The sequence below is a fragment of the Pseudoliparis swirei genome, chromosome 8 (genome assembly GCF_029220125.1).
Source record: "Pseudoliparis swirei isolate HS2019 ecotype Mariana Trench chromosome 8, NWPU_hadal_v1, whole genome shotgun sequence".
Classification (NCBI taxonomy): Eukaryota; Metazoa; Chordata; class Actinopteri; order Perciformes; family Liparidae; genus Pseudoliparis; species Pseudoliparis swirei.
Genome location: NC_079395.1, coordinates 4,170,063 through 4,189,668, shown reverse-complemented (window position 1 = coordinate 4,189,668; position 19,606 = coordinate 4,170,063). Strand labels below are relative to the sequence as shown.

Below are 19,606 nucleotides of genomic sequence, written 5' to 3'. Positions count from 1 at the left end.
GGGACGGACATCTTAACTTGCTAAAAATTGACGAACAACTAAATTTGTATCAACATCTTGGGGCTTTGAAAAAAAGAAAGTGCTTAATACGAGCTTAGAAGCGCACGCGGCGCCAACTTGCAGCTAACTGGACAACAGCGTCGACAGCTAACGGCTAACGTGCACTAAAAGCAACGCGCGACGAGGGGAAAGAGCTTGAATTGCGACCGAGGGAGAGCTCAGACGCCGCTCTGGTCGTTTGCTGCTTTATTAATGCTCTGAATCCCACGGTAAGTGTGTGTGTGGGGGTGTCTACTTTTAGGCGGGAGCGCTAGTTCAAAACGCCGCCGCCGCCACTCAGTCAAAAGACGTCCAATCGGAGGCTTAAAGCTTCGACACCGTTTCCACAAATGTCCCAAAATACTTATCCTCTGTAAAAAAATAAATAAAATAATGTGAATCTAATCTTTGCTCAGAGGGCAAAAAAAAAGTGGAGAGAACTTTGAATTTTCCGAAAAGCGGATCGATGCGCGGCTAAATCAAAAACTGACCGGGGTCCGGTTCTAAAAACCGAGGAGGAGCGACGGGGGACATTTTGGCTCCTGAGTTCTTTGTGGGTTGAGCAGTGAGCGTAGACGGATACAAAAATAAAGATTGATAACAATGTTTGCGTCAAACATGCTGTGCAGGGTTTGCTTTAGGGGCGGGGTTAACAATTAAAAACCGGGTCAGAGGTCATTGCAGGGTTCCTACACAGTTTCTTTCCCGTTAAAGTTCTGGCGTTCCAGGACTTCCCAACTCTTCATCTCAAAGGAACCCTGGAGTCAAAATACCGTACAGACGAGGAACAACCTCCAGGAGCCACTGCTGTCGGGACAAAGAAGTAAAGGAGTGTGTTTTTCCTTTCATTCACTAAATATCTCACTCTATCGATACATTTCCATTTAGTTAGACTCGTATATAAACGTTAACATGTGCACACGCTGTCATCGGTGGGATCGTGACCTTTATTATTATAATAATAATGAGTGGAACTTGCTCTTGCTGGCGCTCAACAAATATACTGTGAATGCAAGTAACAATAATTAATATGATAATTAGAATAATAAGAAGAATCATCGTCTGCACCATACTTTGTAAACTGGAGAAACTAAAAAAAAAAAAAAAAAAACACACGAGCCAGGTAACCACGCCTCCACCGCGCCGCGGGAAACCACTAAAAACAAAAGGTTTTAAAAACGGGGAAACGTGGAGTTGAGTAATGCAGATTCTCTCCGGCTTCTTCAAAGTCCAGAGTCCGCGAGAGTCACGCGGATCTCTGCCAAAGTCCTGAAGTGGGGGGGGAGGGGGGGGGATCTCAGCGAGTTGGTTTACGGGGACCGGGTCAAAGGGTCGGCCGTGACGGTCAATCGTCCGTCGTCTTCGTCCTATTTTTCCATTTAACCAGTTGTTTTTTGGGAAGTCTGTCCCACCCCTGTACGGTGCCCCCCCCCCCCCCTGGTATATACGGGAGGGGGAGGGGGGGTATCTGCGGCATCTTAACACCAGTTTGAGTATTTTCCAAGTTGCCGTCCCCGCTGTCGGTCATAATGATGCAGACGCCAGCCTCGCACGGCTGGAGGGGGAGGGGGGTGTGTGGATCGGATTTTCATATTTAAGATGGAAAGACAGTTGGTGTGTGTCTGAATTGCTATGCTTGTGGTGTGTGTGTGTGTAAGCGATCTAAAGATCTGCCCAGAAAGGAGTCCTGATCCTCGGCGGCGAGGGGAGTCAGGTGGTTAACGTCGACACTGATGGAGGAAGTGGAAGGAGACATTTCTAGACAGGCCCTCAGAGTGAGAGAGTGTGTGTGTGTGTGTGTGTGTGTGTGTGTGTGTATACGCAGGGCTAGTGCAGGTAATCGTCCACAGAGGCGAAGGCGCAGGAGCCGCTGCCAGTCCGTGCCATGATGGTGAGGCACTGGGCGGCCTGACCCATGGCCTGGGCCAGGGGGGGCTGCTTGGGCAGGTTGTGAGTCTCTGGAGGGAGGGAGAGGGGGAGAGAGGGAGAGGGAGAGGGAGAGAGAGAGAGAAACACTGTCAGGACTGCAGACCCCACCGCCTGATGATGGCGTCAGTCGTGAAGCAGTCAGTCGGTACGTTTGTTCCGCCGCATTGTTTTACGACACCCAACGTGCGTCGGCTGACTCACCTAATATTGCACTGTTGAGAGTGGAGCACACGGGCTCCCTCTGAATGGCGTCCAGCTGGTAGCCGACCGGGCTGCTCCAGGGGTCCGAGTAGGCCAGCAGGCTGAAGGCATCCTGCAAGGAGACAAACAACAACAACAACAGGTGACCTCACTTCCTGTCGATCTGACACCACGAGTCCTTCCACGTTCTGTTCTCACGTTGGAGTAAAAAGGTGCTTTATATCATTATTATATGATGTTAAATATAATAATAACCAATCAGCAGTTTGTAAGAACTGAACATTTATAAAAAAACAGGCAGGCAAAGGGATGTTAAGTTGCATGATGGGAAATGTAGTACCCGATGTGTTGGCTCTTGTGAGTCCAACTATCCAGGAGGTACAATCCTAAATCCCTCCAGTATTACTGATGACACGGCACCACTTCAGTGTTTGGGGATTTCCCAAAATGCCTTTCTGCGCTTGTTACTGTTTTCAAGTTTCTGTCCAGGTTAGGGCACTTTAAAAGACATCCTTTAGAAATGACGGTTCATAATGTAATTTAACATTTAGTCGTTCCAAAGTGCAGAATATCTCAGCCAAATCGCTTTAGAAATATGTTGACGTGGGTGCAGTGATACTTGTGTGTGTGTGTGTGTGTGTGCATGTGTGTGTGTGTACCTTCAGCATCTTCTTGTTGGCGGAGTTCTTGCCACACTCGCGGCGGAGGTGTTCGCTCATGCTCTGGAGCTCCCTGCCGAAGTGGATCATCCTCTCGATGGCCGCCTGGCTGCCGCCGCACAGCTGCCTCTTGGACTGAGTCGACTCCACCTCTGCAGAGCCACGGGCCAGAGTGGGCACAGCGCTCACCCGCCAATATGCACTTACACACACACACACTCACACACTCACCCATGTCCGCGTCACAGTCGTCGGGCTCGGCGGCGTGTTTGGAGCTGCCGTTGAGGAAACCGTTGGAGGACAATTCGGTCACTCCGTTGGTGAAGTGGTCGACCTCCATGTCCACGTCGCTACTGAGAGGAGAAGGACGTTCAGTGGAGTCAACAGGTCCTCCTCCTCCTCCTCCTCCTCCTCCTCCTCCGGAACGAGGTCAACCGCGAGGAAAGAGCGGCGCCCCGGCGCCCCTGTAACCCTAACCCAACAGTGATGATGTCACAGCGTAACGAGGCGGAGGTGTTAAAGCCACCGGAGGAGGCCGACATTAAAGAAATGCATTTGACTGAATCCAGTCTAACAGCGCGTTGTCCCCCATAAGGGTCTGTGTGGGTTTGAGCTATTCAAGGTAATATGGGTTTAAGTGTGTGTGTGCGTGTGTGTGTTGCAGTTCCTACGAGGAGTGGGTACTAATCACAGGCTCCTTTTGAGGTATAAATTCAGCTTTTAAAAAAGAGTTAATTCCATGTGAGCGAGGTCCTCCCAGTACCTGGTTACGGGCGGCTGGCCGTGGCTCCCGTTGAGGCCGACGTCAGACGCCGGCAGGGTGGAGCCAGCGCTGGGGGGGCAGGGCTTGTGACTGTGAGGGGAGGAGCTGTGGCTCTTATTAGACGTCACGCCGTTACAGCAGTTGGTGTCGAACCCTGGGGGGAAATAAATGACATTCAAAAAAACGACGGGAAAGACGGTTTTCTTTTTTAAACAGATACTAGGAGGAGAAGAGAGGTAACTGGCAGTGAAATGGAGAAGTGTTGATACCTGGGAGGTAAGGCTGGGAGCTGCTGGCTTTGTGGCTGGGGCTGCTGAAGGGCCGGGGGGAGCCGGGGTAACTGTCCTGAGACTTCGGGCTGCGGCCCCCCAGACACCTCACCTCACTGTCGGTGCCGTTCACCATCTCGATGAACTGTCTCACCCTGGGGACGCAGGGGGGAGGGAACGGAGGAGGGAATCCAGTAAGACGAGGTTTCCTTTCATTACCTTCGCATTGAAAATGCGGAAGGTTATGTTTTGATCGCCGTGTATTTATTTATTTGTATGTGTGCGTGTTATTCGCATAACTCAAAAAGTATTAAACCGAATCGCGTGAAATTTGGTGGGCTGATTGGTTATTATCCGGGGACCATTTGATTCGATTTTGGGATCGATCGGGTCAAAGGTCATGAAAAGGTCAAAATCTTCTTTTTACCATACCACGGTCAATTTGTATCCAATTGGCATGCAACTAATGCCAACATGTTCATAATTCAATGCCCAATCTTGTGATATGCGAAGGTATGCGCTCTACCGAGTGCCCGTTCAAGTTTAAATATTGGATTTAATTCAATCAAAATGTGCGAGAGAAAACAACAACATCGGTCTTACTTGAGCATGAAGAGAAGGTCCGGGTTCCTCTCCAGGAGGTTGGGGTAGAGCTGCTGGGTGGTCTCGATGGCCTCGCCCATTCTACCGGACAGCACCAGCTTCTGGATTTCTGCAAACCGACAGTCAACATGTTGAGCGGCGACAGCGGCACCGTATCGATCCAGTGGGGCCGCGGTCCCGGCACCAGAAGTTCTGGTTATATTTAAAGACGGAAACCACAGGAGGACTCACTCTGTCGGTTTTTGATGGAGGCCAGCTCCTCGTGCACGGCCTGGTCTGTGGATTTGGCGAAGGCTTCCGCCGTGGCACAGTAGCTGTGGTGCACCAGGTAGGAAGCCACCATCCTGACGAGGTGCAAACAAACAAAAAAAGGCTCTGCGTGAATACACGCAGCGGAGACGCATTCGGCATCCCTCTCTTGTGTACAGTCTATTTGCTGATGCAGTGTTTGGCTTAATTTTACACCAGCATAACTGTAGAATACTATATTTTTTATTAGAAATACAAGATTGGAACCGTCCGTTTGACTCCCAAATCCGACAAAATTCTGTCTTCTCTTCACACAGCCCTTGATAATCTTGGAAGATTTGAGCTCAGAGGCCTCAGGTCATCAGTCCACATCCACTGGCTGACACCCGCACAGAAACTTCTGTTTCCTGGATATATATATATTAGTGCTGTCAGCGTTAACGCGTTAATCTATGCGATTAATTTGGCCGCGTTAACGCACTAAAATATTTTAACGCAACTTTGTTTTTATTTTTTATTTTTTTTAATATACTTTATTAATCCACAAGGGGGAATTAGTTCTCTGCATTTAACCCATCCTTAGTTATTAAGGAGCAGTGGGCTGCAGTGATGCGCCCGGGAAGCAACTGGGGGTTCGACTTGCTTCCGGTGTTCGTTGAAGTTTTTACACTCCTCTGAGTGTCAAACCGCGGCAGTACGGTTTGACACTGTTTCCGTTTTTAAAACAATTATTTCTCTGCGAAAATAAGGAGCAGAAATCAGTTTAACTCGTGGATGAATCAGTCGGGTTTCCTCCTCCGCTCCTTCCTCCCGTCTCCCCCTCTGATACAGAGGAACGGAGGGGCGACGTGTCGGGTGACGCGCGCGGAAAGAACTCGTCACACGAAACCTTCAACGTGATTTGTCAATCCGTTTGTCTGTCAACATTTCGGGGAAAAAACAACCAATGAACACTCAGTAAATCACAAAGGACCTCCCACCACAGATGAGGCTGGATGGAGGATGGCGCGGCTGTGTCCAGTCGCCGTCGCGGCAGCTCCGCGGAGATTGTGCGCTCTTTTAGTTTTTGTGTTTATTTTTAATATTTTCTTTGCCACAAACACATCGGCACTAACAGCATACGACCGCAGCACACTTTTGGACATAAACTTTTGCGCAAAACAAGGGTTTTTGTCCACTTTTTCCATCGATCCAGCGTGGCCGGCAGAGATTGTCGGCGAACCAAAACAACAACAGTGGAGCCGCTACTACGGGAGAGACGAAAACTTCGAGGGAAGCGGAGCGGAATTGAACAGACTGAGAGTTCAAGCCCACCGTCCACCTTTGCCCAGCATCCTTCTTGCTAACGTCCAGTCTCTGGAAAATAAGATGGATGATTTTAGGGCAAGGATCAGATTCCAACGGGACATGCGGATTGTAACATCTTTTGTCTGACGGAAACTTGGCTGACCCGCTGGTGCCGGATCGAGTCATATGCCCAACCGAGTCCTTCTCTGTTTTCCGTGCAGACAGAACGGAAGAGTCTGGTAAATCTAAGGGTGGAGGGTTTGCTTCATGACAAACAACATGTGGTGTGACCCCAAGAACATTAAGACTCTTTCTCGTTCCTGCTCGCGAACCTGGAACATCTGGCGATCTCATGCCGTCCATTCTACCTTCCCGGAGTTCAGCTCGGTCATCACCACAGCCGTCTACATTCCACCACAAGCGGACACCGGCGTAGCACTATCGGACCTACATGATGTGTTATGTCGGCATCAGAACAAGTATCCCGAGCGGCTGTGGTGGTGGCTGGGGACTTTAACAAGGCAAACCTAAAAAGTCATGCCGAACTTTCACCAGCACATTACGTGTGCTACCAGAGGGAAAGAACGTTGGACCACTGCTATCGCCATTCAAGAGAGGCAGCAAGGCTGTCTCTCTCACTCCGTTAGGGAAATCAGACCATGCCGCCATTTTCTGCTTCCGGAGTATAAACAAAGGATCGCGCGGAAGCGGTAGTGACGAGGAACGAATGCGGTGGTCTGACCAATCAGAGGCTGAGCTACAGGGCGCTCACGTATCGTCGACTGGGACATGATCCAATCCAGTTCCAGTGACGTCAGCGAGTTCGGAAGTAGCAATGAGCCTCATAGCAACGCTTAACGGACACCATCGCCCCACGGTAAAAGTTAGGGACTTTCCTAACCAAAAGCCGTGGGTCGATAGAGCCATCCGTGGAGCTGTGAAGGCCTGGACTGCTGCCTATAACTCGGTCTTGTATCCGCAACATGGACGAGTACAAGGCAGCGGTCTATGGACTGAGGAGGGCGGTGAAGGACGCCAAAAGGAGGTACCGAGACAGAGTGGAATCACAGATGGAGCAGCGCGACACCAGGCGCCTATGGCAGGGGCTACGGACTATCACAAACTACCAGAGGAGACCCGCGCAATGGTGAGTGCCGACGCATCCCTAGCGGACGACCTGAACTCATTTTATGCACGGTTTGAGGCTAGCAACAACAGCGCTAGCTCGCCGCTAACAACAACACCGTTAAGCGTAGCCGGTGAGTTCTACCGCTGGGGATGAACACACACTCTCTGTGACCGAGCACAGTGTGAGGAGGGCTCTGTTGAGGGTGAACACCAGGAAAGCTGCAGGTCCAGATGGCATATCTGGGCGAGTACTGAAGACCTGTGCTAACCAGCTAGCTCCAGTGTTCACCACAATATTCAACCTCTCCCTGGCTGAGTCCGTGGTCCCGCCTGCTTCAAGAGATCCACTATTGTCCCTGTGCCCAAGAATGCTTCTCCAGCATGTATGAATGACTACCGACCGGTGGCCCTCACCTCGGTGGTCATGAAATGCTGAGAGGCTGATAAAGGACTACATCTGCGCCTTCCTCCCTTCCTCCATGGACCCGCTGCAGTTTGCTTATCGCCCAAACAGATCCACGGATGATGCTGTCTCCCAGGTACTGCACACCACACTCTCTCATCTGGACAGCCAGAGGGGGCTATGTGAGACTGCTGTTCATTGATTATAGTTCAGCTTTCAACACCATAGTCCCCTCAGACTGGCGGCAAGCTGATTGAGCTGGGACTGAACACCCCTGTGTGCTTGGATCCTGGACTTCCTGACCGCCAGGCCACAGGTGGTCAGGGTGGGCAGACACACCTCAAATCCCTCACCCTGAACACAGGATCCCCCAGGGTTGCGTCCTCAGCCCCTACTGTACTCCCTGTACACACATGACTGTGTGGCCAGGTTCAGCTCAACACCATCATCAAGTTTGCGGATGACACAGTGGTGGTGGGCCTGATCTCCGACAACGTCGAGAAGGCCTACCTGGAGGAAGTTGCTGATCTGTCACTCTGGTGCCAGGACAACAGCCTCATCATGAATGTCACCAAAACTAAGGAGCTGATTGTGGACTTTAGGAGGTACAACAACAGAGGGCGTACTCACCACTGGGGATTAACGGGACTACTGTGGAGAGGGTGAGCGGGTATAAATACCTGGGAGTCCACATCACCGAGGATCTGACATGGTCAACAAACACAGACACTCTGGTGAGAAAGGCAAGGCAGCGCCTCTACCACCTCAGGCAGCTGAGGAAATTTAAAGTTTCCCAGAGGATCCTTCAGTCCTTCTACTCTGGAGCTGTAGAGAGCGTCCTGACAGGAAGCATCACAGCCTGGTTTGGCAACTGCTCCGCTCAGGACAGGAAGGCTCTGCAGAGAGTAGTGCGTTCGGCTGAGCGCACTATTGGAACTACACTCCACACCCTGCAGGACTTGTACACCAGGAGGTGCAGAACCAGAGCCGGCAGGATCATGAAGGATCCTCACCACCCCAACAACAGACTGTTTCAGCTGCTGCGGTCAGGCAGGCGCCTCCGTAGTCACGCTGCAAGAACAGAGAGACTGAGACGGAGTTTCTTTCCTCAGGCCATCAGGATTGTGAACTCCGACCTCACCAGGACCCCCATAGACCCACACAACTGCCCTCTTAGGCACACACACACACACACACACACACACTTACTGTAAATATTGTGTTGTTTTTTATTTGTAAATAGTGTGTACTTGTTGCCCTTGCACATTCCTGCTGAGCATTGCCACTTTCATTTCACTGCACACCCTGTGTGTGTATGTGACAAATAAAACATCTTGAATCTTGAATCTTGAATCTATAGCAGCCTGTCAGTCAGAGAGCAGAGAACACGGCGCGAGGACAATGAGCCTCATTACAGAGCTGAGATTGTTCTGGAATGTTTGATGTATAACACGTGGGGGTGTGTCACATGCAAAAGACTTTAAACGGTGAATTTAATTTTTTTTGTAAAATGTATAAAATGCCCCCAGCCTCCAGAGGGTTAACGTGACATATTTGAATCAGTCAGTTACCAAGGCCACTGGTTCTGCTGTTCAGTGGTAAAGATGACAGGACCAATGGGGTCTCAATATACTTCTTTTTTTTTACTAATCTGATGTTTCACTGAAGAAACAATTTATCATCCACGATATTAAATACCTCGCTGGCACTGTATATGTAGGAGCCTCTTTGAAAACACAGCGCTGTGTGAAGTTTTGTCTTTAAAAAGAAGGAAAACACTTTTTATCGCGATTAATTAATCGCAATTTCAACATGTGCGATTAATTAGTTAATTTTTTTTAATCGATTGACGGCCCTAATATATATATAATTATATAAATATATAATAATATAAATATATATATAAATATATAAAAATCAACCCCAATCCCCCGTCAAATAGAGATTGAATCCATTCTGGACGAGTAGTCATAGCAACAGAGAGCTAATCCCGTCAGAGTATGGCACATGAGGGATAAACAGAGTCCCACAGATTTTACTCCCCGATCGCGGCTCCCGCTCGCTCCCATCCGGGACGTGATCCTCGCCGCGTCGCCTACGGTGTCTAGTACTTCCTGTCTCAGTACTTCCCGTCTCTGGAGCACTCATTAGCAGCCGGTTGCATTTCAGTAAAGGCCTCTCAGTATCGTTGCATCGCAATTCTTAAACGGGCTACTTGATGCTCGGGACTTCTTACTTCTGGATCATGGACTGCCACTCGCCCTCGCGCTCTCCGATGGGGAAGCGGTCGATCTGGGCCTGGATCTTTGTCCTCCACTCGCGCATGTAGTCCTCGATGTCGAACACGAAGGGGTGCTGGCCGAAGTTCGCGTCCACCACCTCCCCTGGAGTCTGAAGGCCCACGGTCGGGTACAAGTTGGGCTGAAGCGGCGGGAGATTGGAGAGGAGAGAATTAGGATGATAGAGGGAGAGGGGTAATCTGGACTATGAATCAAAAGAGGGAAAAGAACATTTGAATGTAAACAGGAAAGCGGAAAATCTAAGAGGAATGTCCGTCTCCAATTATCCCGAAAGCTCGATCTGACAAGCGGATTCTACAATTTAAAAAAAATGCATTTCCTGAGACACTAAAGAAGCAAGAAGGATGATTTGTATTGACCATAAAGCATCCATTAAGCTCCGGTGTTATAATGTCTCCTTCACGGTCCGCTACTCAACTTCTCCATCTCCCCTTCATGCACGTAAATGTCTCCTTCGGGGATCAATACCGGCGGCGTGACGATGTTTGACGGCTGACTGACTTCAGAGCGGTTGAGAGACGTCACGATTTAATCATTTTCTTCCTGACGAATAGAAAATGTGTTTTGACACACGGTTGTTGACGCGTTGCATGCCAAAGCCAAAGGGTTAAGTAAGGGGCCATGACATCGGCCGAAGAGATAAACAACACGAGGTGAGGAGGCTTCTGTGGGTTCATTCTTCTACCGATCCAATTACAGCCTTGATTTGATCAAAGGGCTCCTGGACTGTGTGTGTGTGAGAGAAAAGTTCTTCTTGGATTGAAATTGGAGTATGACAACATGTTTACAATATTATAATTAAAAGGAGAGAATAAAGGTTGATTGTGTGCGGTTGTGAGGGGAGATTAGAGTGAGGACTGGTGTTAAAGACAGAAGTCGGTCTGATGCCGCGCGACCACCGACCGCAAAGCGAATTTGTGGGAGTTTGATCTCGGGATGATTTGTGTTTTATTTGCGTCATTCACACTCGATGCACTGCTTATCGCCACGGAAACCATCAACAAGTAAGCCATTCCTTTCCAGCGTGAAACCATGGGAGAGAACCACAAGTGCAGCTTTGTACTTTGGCGTGGAAGTGCCAGATATCGCCGGGAAACTGCTTCACTGCGGCGGTTCGAACCCAAAAATAAACGCGACTGAGATTTAATCCCAACAAACGGAAAGAAATGACGAAATAACATCAGGATGCAGAATGGTACAGAATCTGAATTCCTGCTTTGTTAGTGAGATGAAAACAAATGTTTTTTTTTTAAATGCTTGATTTATGAATGGAGTTTGGATCGATCGGTGCCACGCAAGCGAACGCTGTAGCTGCTGCGTCACGCTGTGTAGCCTGAAATACGACAGCTTGGTTATGGTTCAAATGAGTCAGGAGGAGGTTACGGGTGAGGGGACAACTAGTCCAGGGTTCTTACACATTTTGATCGATGGATTTCCAGGACTTTAAATCAAATTTCCACGACCAAACTGAAATCTCGGTATAAACATGAACAATGTAGAACATGTTGCGTATCGAGAGCGTACGCCGGCTTATATTTTGAGCGTCTTTCTTTAAAAAAACATATTAATAATTTCAAACTCTGCGTAAATGAACGGCAATGATTGGCTGAAAGAGGACACCTTCTATCTGCTATTATTGACAGTTGAAAACATAGCGAAAGCGTCGGGAGTGACTTGCATTTTTGCACGTTTTCAATCAATTTGAGGCTCGGGCAAAGCTTTGAAATTCTACTTCCTTTTGATAAACATCACGCGGCGGCTTCTAAAAGATAAAGCATGATGGATGGTCATCGTGTTTCATGTGATTATTACAAATGTTCATGACTTTTCCAAAACTTTGATGATTTAAGTTTTTTTCCATGACTTTTCCAGGCCTGGAAATGACCATTTTAAAATTCCATGACTTTCCCAGGTTTTCCATGAGCGTACGAACCCTGTAGTCGATTAAAGTCCCCATGAGAACAGGAGTACACGTGGTGTGCGTGTCCGTATCAGAGTTGCCTTTGTCACGGTCCAGCCGCCACAAAGGTCAGCTGTGCCGTGGTGACGTACCGCACGACTCTGGAGGACCACGAATGTCTGGCTCTCGACCAGGAAGCCCGTGTTGCCGCTCAATGGGCGATTGTTGTGGCTACGGCTCTTAGTTTCTTCACCCTCGATAAAAATAGGCCGCGGCGTCGACCTAATGAAGCGCAGGGGTGAGACGGGAGCGAGATTCCGCTCGGAGCAGACGTGCACGGACACGTTGGCGCCTTTTATTTTTTAATTCGACGGGTAAACATGTTGTCGAATCGGCAGACACGGAGCGGAACGAGGGCCGGGAGTCGACACGCTGGGGACCGGAGGAAGTCGAATATTAATTCTCAATCGCCGAGCGGGTTTTGCAATGGGCACGTCATCACTGCTGTTGCATCATATCGTTTATTCCACGTTACGTTGGAAGTCACTGATGTCAAAAACAGATTGCCCAAAGTCTCCTGACAATAGGAGCTGGATTACTCAAAAAAAGAATAAAAATCAACGCTGCATATTATCTTGCTAAATTCAAGAAAAGAAAAATACATATTTTTTTAAATGACCGTTTATGAGAGGAAACTTTGTCAGTGTAGAAATGATATAAAAAGAAAATGGCTTACAGGTCGACTAAATCTTAAAAAGCAGAACGGACACGTGGTTCAACATTCAGGCGGAGCGTTAACCGATACCACGCTCGTCATCTCAAGTGCCAAAGAGCAGCTCCATCCATCATTAGTCTCTAAACATCACAAGAGAACTCTCTCCCCAGTGTAAACAGACTCCTGTCCGACGGCCCCGATTAAGTATGAAATGAATAAGTCGCTTTACCAGAAAGGAGTGGACCGACTCTGGTACTTACGGGAAGGTCTGTGAAGGCGATGCCTGCAGAAGGAGAGAAAGTGTCAGCATGAAGAGAGACACACACATCAGAGGCCACAGTCATCGTTCTACACCTACCGAGGTGATTTAGTTACGCTCATCTTACTGCAGCAAACCAATTTCTTAAATGTCATGTAATCGTGAGATGCATTATTATTACTATAAATGCATTATTCACGGATTCCTTCGCGCAGGAGAAGAAAAGATGAACTCGAAGCGGTCGTTAGAATAATAATTCAATCCGATGTCAGACTAAGTAATTTAGTCTCTGCAGAACAAGAAGTCGCCACCTGCATGGGACACATCTATTTAGAATGAAAAAAAACACTTAAATAAGATAATTCATACGGTCCCTCTGCATGAATAAAAGATAATTTCTTAGTGTCACTGTTCTTATTTTTCTACTTATTTTTCGTACTAATGTTAAACTATGTATGAGGACCAGCGATCCCTCTCCCATTGTTATTTTGCCGTGTGTTTCTTGAAGATCTTTAAATAAACGGTCTGCTGCTCTGGCTTCTTCAAGTCCCCCATGATGATATTTACAGTTTTTTACCCTACAAATTTAGTAAAGTCTCGATCAATTTATCGTGTTTTACCACGAAATAATCCAATGTCGTCCCATCCCTATGACTTACGACATTAAAAGACATTCCGGCAGCAGGCGAGTAAAAAGAAAGAAGGCTCTGGTCCTTTCTGATCACCAGTAGCTTCGGGTGACCACAGGGCACCAACAACATATTCTCAGATTTCTGGGCTCCTCCTCACCGAGGCTGTGGCCGTTCTTTGTGTAGAAGCAGGTGTTGTTGATGAGGTTCACGCAGCAGCCGATGACGTCGCCGGTCGTGAACGTGGGTCCGTAGGGCTGCCCGGTGCCGGACGAGCAGAAGGAGTGCCCGTCGTCTCCGTGGTAACCGTACGAGTGCTTGTCCCAACCTGAGGGAAGTGAAGGTGTCACAATCGGAGAGGTGTGAAAAACGCAGGAGATGGTGGATCGTTGGACTAAAAAGAAAAAACACACACGATAATAAAAGCACACATTGGAGTCTAAAGTCCCGTGTTTAGGAATCATAGAGGCATCGATAATAAAGACGGAAGAGATCATGTTAAACAAATAAAAACGCTGGACTCTTGGGGACTTAATGAAAACATCGCTGGTCCGAAACAGAAATGCGTCGTCAACGTTCCAAAGCTTCGAGAAATGCGATACAGGTGTGTTTGGTTAACAGAGACAGTAAGCAGGCGCACATCAGGCTTCGGTGCCTTGCTCGAGGACGCTTCCCGTACCCTAATTGAACCGAGAAAGTCCGTCTTTTCAAACCACTGGACTTGCACATTGTTACCGTCGCATTGAAAATGCGGAAGGTTATGTTTTGATCGCCGTGTATTTATTTATTTATTAGTATGCGTGTTACTCGCATAACTCAAAAAGTATTAAACCGCATCGCATGAAATTCGGTGGGATGATTGGTTATTATCCGGGGACCATTTGATTAGATTTTGGGATCGATCGGGTCAAAGTCATGAAAAGGTCAAAATCTTCTTTTTACCATAGCGCGGTCAATTTTTATCCAATTGGCATGCACCTAATGCCAAAATGTTCATAATCCAATGCCCGATCTTGTAATATGCGAAGGTATGCGCTCTACCGAGTGCCCATTCTAGTTGTTTTTTTCAGTGGGAAATGTGGATATTAAAAGCGTCTATCCGTCAGCCGGGGCCGCTGCAGTCTGCTCTGGGCCTCCTGTTATCTCGCTGCGTCGGGCCTGGAGCTCCTGGGCGGGGCCCAGTTCTCAGACTGACTAACGGGGTGGGCTCCCGTTGGGCCTGATAACCTCCGAGCCGACATCCACCGACGCCGACGTGTCACGGCTGGAGGAACCGGCGGCGGAAACGTTGTCGCGCCGAAGCGAACCAATATCTACGATACATTAAAAATGACTGACGGGGGAATCGAGAAATGGGGCACGCGACATCATTTTTACACTTCGGCTCACCAAACGTGATACATCTTGTTAATTTGTGAGCTTTAGAGCTGCAGGTAGGGGGATTCTGTTATCTCATGACATAGCTAGCCTTTAACCCGTAATGTAATGTAACATATTCCACAGAAAAGTCAAGGGTGAGTTCAGTAATATGTATAACTGTTTAATAAATGTTCACTTCCGTTCAGGAATTTAGTATAAATACAAAAGGTTTAAAAAAAACATTGCGGTCTTGCTCTCTAAATACGGCTATCTCCGATTGGACAGCACATGTAGGTCAACCACTAATCCAGATGTCACTCGAGCATTTCCGTTGTAATATTGCGGCCCTCTGATCAAGGCCCGCCCTCAAAAACACACACCCAGATTATTCCATCCTCTGCCTCCAAGACTCGGTTTCTCCGATACGTACTGCGATAACAGCCAGAGGAACGTGAGCCGCTTTCCTCCTGGAAGAGGGGTCAGGACCCTTTTTGACTGGGAGAACCATAAAAGCCAAATATTTCTAAATATATTTCATTGAGAGCCATATAGTATTTTTAACGTATAATAAATTAAATACAGCTTGCTTTTAATGCGACTTCTGGTGCTGCATGATGCTACGGGGGGGGGGGGGGGGGAAACAAAGACATCTTTAAGAAAAGGACCTGACACATTACTTCTGCTGTAATCTGGCAAGATAGAGAAAATTACAGGGGGGCGGGCAAAATTGTCTGGGAGCCATATGCCGTCACCGGAAGAGCCAAATACGGCTCGCGAGCCATAGGTTCCCGACCCCCGTCCTAGAACAATCGCACACGTGTAGAAATCTATCCTACGAATAACCGGAGTGGATCGTCTCCAGAGCGCCGGCGGCACGCACCGCTACCAGACAATCAGTTCAGACAAGACGACGCCCACACAAACAGCTAGAGAGGTATAACGCACCCGAGACACGGGCGAGTTCTTCTCACTGCGCCCGCGAGGCAGAGACGACAAACACTGTGGAGGAAAGGGAAAAAAAACACACACTAAGGTGCCACCTTACCGGGGAGTCTGTTCATGTTCACGCCCTGAGCCGAGAGGCCGATGCCCATGTACCTGCGGAGCAGACGGTTGAGGGTTTAGTCGGACAGGTAAAACGATCACCCCGCATCGTCGTCTATGGCCGTTGCCGTTTTAATACTCAGTGTAAAAACGTGCGATTAAATATTTAAAACGAGCCACAGCACGTTTCTTCTTTTGAGACGTGAACAAACGCCACGGCAAAATCCAATTAAATGTGGGAATTTATTATTTATGATCAAAGTGTGGAGGCATCTTGGGTCAAAGGGGGTCAGTTGGTTCAGGAAAACAAGAACTCCGGCGGTCATGTGACCGTCAGACAGGAAGATGAGGCCATCCAAAGTGAACTTTAACCCTGTGAAGATGTTTAATCCAGCTTCCACTTCATGAGATTGTTCGGTGTTATGCAGTCTGCCGATATAAATGTCTAAAAATAATAATATTTGTATGGATTAAACTCACACATGCTACAGATGTAGAATACATTACTCAAACCAGCTTTCATATGTAGGAGTGCAAGAAGTGCATTGCATTTAGATTTGAACCACATTTTATAATCTCAGATAAGAGAGAATGCTAATCTCCTGTGGGCGATCGTCTCTTATTTAGATGATTCGTGAGCTACCGTAAGATCCCCCCCACTCAATTAACAGGATTGAAGTCATGCCGATTCGGTAAACGACACACAGACGTGCTCTGTGTCCTCACCCATCTCGGCCTTTGCTGATGATCTTCACCTCGAAGTAGTAGACGCCGCAGGCCGCCGGGATGGGGTGGGTGGCCCGTACCGACGCGGCATCTTTCGGGGTTTTGCCGTGACCTTCGGGTGGGGGCGAGACACAGACACGGGGAGCAGCGGGATGCGGTCAATATACATGCAGACGGGCCCGTTTTACAGGATCCATACAAAGGGATGTAAACACACACACACAGAGAAGCTTTTCTCCAGCTTCTGAACGCCACTTTACCTCAAAGCACAGTGCGGAAACGTATGTAGATTTTTATTTTTAGCACAAAAGGCTGCGAGGACGACGAAACCATCAATCATTGTCAGCCAGTGTTTAGAAAACAAAAAAAAGAGCTTGTCGTTTTGTGTTTTTGTAGCTTTGACCCAGAATACTAATCTGAGCAGAAACTCTATATTAAAAACGTTTTACTAATTAGTACACGTCCCAATATTTTTGTTTAATGTCATACCAACATACAGTGGCCTAATCCCAAATTATGTCGCGATTATTTTCTGCCTCACAATGTTGCCTCACTTTAGTGACATGTTCTAGCTGTTTAACACCTTTCCAGATGCGTTCTATAGAAATATAAATGACATCCCCATGTTCACCAAACAGACAGATGTTCGTTGGGGCTTTAAATATTTTAATTTCATTATTTGTTAATCTACTAAAGATTTTCTAAAACTAATTGGTAAATAACATTTCAGAAAAGTGGAAAAAAACTGGGTGCAATATTCAAACGCCTTGTTTTGACCTTTTATTATAGAATACATGGAAAAGCAGCAAATAATTGCGATTAAGTCGCTGTAACTAGACATTTGTTGTCATTTTGCATTTCAAATCTAACTAACGATGAATTGATTAGAACAAAAAGGTGCTGGTTAATCAACCACGGTAAGTTACAGCCTTGGTGTCATTTCTTTGTAGTAATAAGTTATGTTGGTTGGTTTCAGATAACACTGTTAAATAATCAATATTTATAAATTATGATTAAACTAAATTAAAAAGATTATTTCAGTGTATTTAGGTTAATATGATGACATCCCTGATTGCCACAGCGAGACAGTCACGTTCAAACCAATTAAGACTTCAAGAAGCGACATTCTTCTGCTCCCTGGAGGTGGTTCACGTATTAAATTCAAAAAGGTTGCAATGCTAACGTTCCACTGACAACCTGCACACCTGCTCTGAGACATCCAGGTGAATGTGTTGCATAGAGACAGAATATTCTGGCTGTCGCGAGGAGGAGTGCGCATGTGTAGAGGGCCTGGTCAGACCCAGAATAGGAGAACACACCCAGGAAGCACAGTTACAGCTTATTCCTTCTCTTATGTTTAAAAACGTTTAGCTTTTTCTTGTAGGCCGAAGCCTTAAAAAAAAAAAAAAAAACTCCTGGCAGCTTTCACTAAACGACTTGAATGTCACGTGATGTTAAACCCTCAACTCTGCCACCAATCACTACGTCACTGGAAGCCCATTAATTCTTCGGAATAACTTGAGCTAGTTGTGATACTCGACAGTGTATCTCCTGTACATTTAATATTAAATATTAATATTCTAATAATAATGCTGCAGTATCCCCCCCCCCCCCCCCCCCAATAAAAATAAGGTATGTTTAGGTCATGTCCGACTCACATCGAGCCAAACCAAGAGATGCACTTTGTTAATGTTTCCACATCAGACGCGTTAACGATATGTTGAATAAATAAATGTATTTAAATAATGTACACACCGCTTGAGCTAATACACTTGGTAATGTCAGCGAAAGGAGGGGAAGCTAACAAGCTAGTAGGTCAACGTTCCGGCTGTGGATACACGTCGCCAGCTGGTCGGGTTGCAAGATGTCCTCTCGCCTTGTTGTTGTTGTTGATGAAGCCTACTTTGTTTTTAGACCCGCTAAACCCCCCCCGCGTCCGGGTGTCAGTACCTTTATAGTGCACGCGGAGGTTGTTCTGGGACAACCCGATGTAGCTGAACTTGTCCTTCGGGCTCCAGGAGCGCGGAAGCGGGGTCTCTCGCTCGTTGACGGCCGGGTAGAGCCGCCGCAGCCGCTGGTTGAGCTCCTTCTCCTGCTCGTTCAGAGCGGAGTCTCCGTGGACGACGACCGACATCAGGAACCCGCAGCCCGAGGACTGCCCGGACATGGCGACCGCCAGACTCTACGGGGGGAGGGGGGGGGGGGGAGAGCGGCTCGTCAACAACAAGCCGAAGCCACTTCTGTCCGTCAGCGTCAAGTTTATAGATACGGAAAAATAAAGGAGAAAAAAGAAGGGAGGGTTAGCCAAGCTAGCTATCGGGCTAACTTGCTCCGCTGGTTAAGCAGAGCTAGTCAGTTGGGGCGCTAAGCTAGGCTAAGCTAACTGGCTCTGCTGGTTAAGCAGAGCTAGTTAGCCGGAGCGCTAAGCTAACTGGCTCCCCGGCTAAGGCGTTTAGCTCAGCTCGGGGTTTTTTGACGTTAGTTGACAAGAAGCCGTAGACAGAGACGATTACGACAGGGGACCGGGATTTAAGGAGAGCCGTTAAAAAAACAAAAAGACAAACCGTCGCTGGGATTAAAGTTACGTACTGACGTTAGCGGGTGAGTATGATGAGCTCGCGCTAGCCTCGATCTTTTGTTTGTTGTCGAAGCGTCATTCGCGAATCTGATTGGCTGAGAGCAGCCTCCACTCACTTCCTGTTGGAACGCGTCATAAATACACACAACGGAACGTGCAGTAGGTAAGACGGGTTGTTTTTCTATATACGGTGTCGTTTAAAAAAAAGAGAATGTCATGACAAAGGTAATGGGTGTTGAGCGCTTTAAAAATGTGTAATAAACAATAGGATTAAGGTTATTGATCAGCTTGCCAACACATTGTGTTATTGTTGTTATTGCCAGCAGAAGGTCCGAGTATATTATTGCATATAGATATTTTTTGTATGTAATAAACAACTTTATTACGCACTACGAGCCTCATCATTGAATGGCTGAGGTATAGTGCAGAAGATCATGTTCGAGTGAAAATCAATATATTAAACAACTAAAGACAAGAACAAATATTGACAGGAACATAATAAAGAAAAAGTTACACATAAATGATCACATAAGGCCATCAGACTAACTACCAGTTGCCAGATTTTC

The 19,606-nt window shown here is 47.4% G+C and overlaps 1 protein-coding gene across 3 annotated transcripts; it reads right to left on the bottom strand.

The window, feature by feature from the left end:
• Positions 1–967: 967 nt before the first annotated feature.
• ranbp9 (RAN binding protein 9) lies at positions 968–19,314 on the bottom strand. 3 transcript variants are annotated; one of them, XM_056420284.1, is made up of 15 exons: positions 19,052–19,314; positions 18,413–18,644; positions 16,463–16,574; positions 15,738–15,790; positions 13,494–13,661; positions 12,706–12,728; positions 9,767–9,951; positions 4,695–4,807; positions 4,464–4,572; positions 3,861–4,015; positions 3,592–3,745; positions 3,060–3,181; positions 2,829–2,980; positions 2,170–2,281; positions 968–1,997 (listed from the first exon to the last, which is right to left on the bottom strand). In XM_056420284.1, exons 2-15 carry the CDS (start codon positions 18,627–18,629, stop codon positions 1,867–1,869), a joined length of 1,806 nt encoding a protein of 601 aa, XP_056276259.1. In that variant the 5' UTR covers positions 18,630–18,644; positions 19,052–19,314; the 3' UTR covers positions 968–1,866. The 3 variants fall into 3 exon arrangements, with proteins under 3 accessions (XP_056276259.1, XP_056276261.1, XP_056276260.1); XM_056420286.1 differs by having other exon boundaries at positions 19,056–19,072; XM_056420285.1 differs by lacking the exon at positions 19,052–19,314 and adding an exon at positions 19,027–19,043.
• Positions 19,315–19,606: the final 292 nt, after the last annotated feature.

Excerpts from the sequence above, each read along its gene's own strand:
- ranbp9 (XM_056420284.1), bottom strand. The coding sequence starts at position 18,629 with ATGTCCGGGCAGTCCTCGGGCTGCGGGTTCCTGATGTCGGTCGTCGTC. Across the intron at positions 13,662-15,737 it reads GAACATGAACAGACTCCCCG|GTTGGGACAAGCACTCGTAC; the intron begins GTAAGGTGGCAC and ends CACTTCCCTCAG. Across the intron at positions 4,808-9,766 it reads TGGCAGTCCATGATCCAGAA|GATGGTGGCTTCCTACCTGG; the intron begins GTAAGAAGTCCC and ends GCACCTCGTCAG.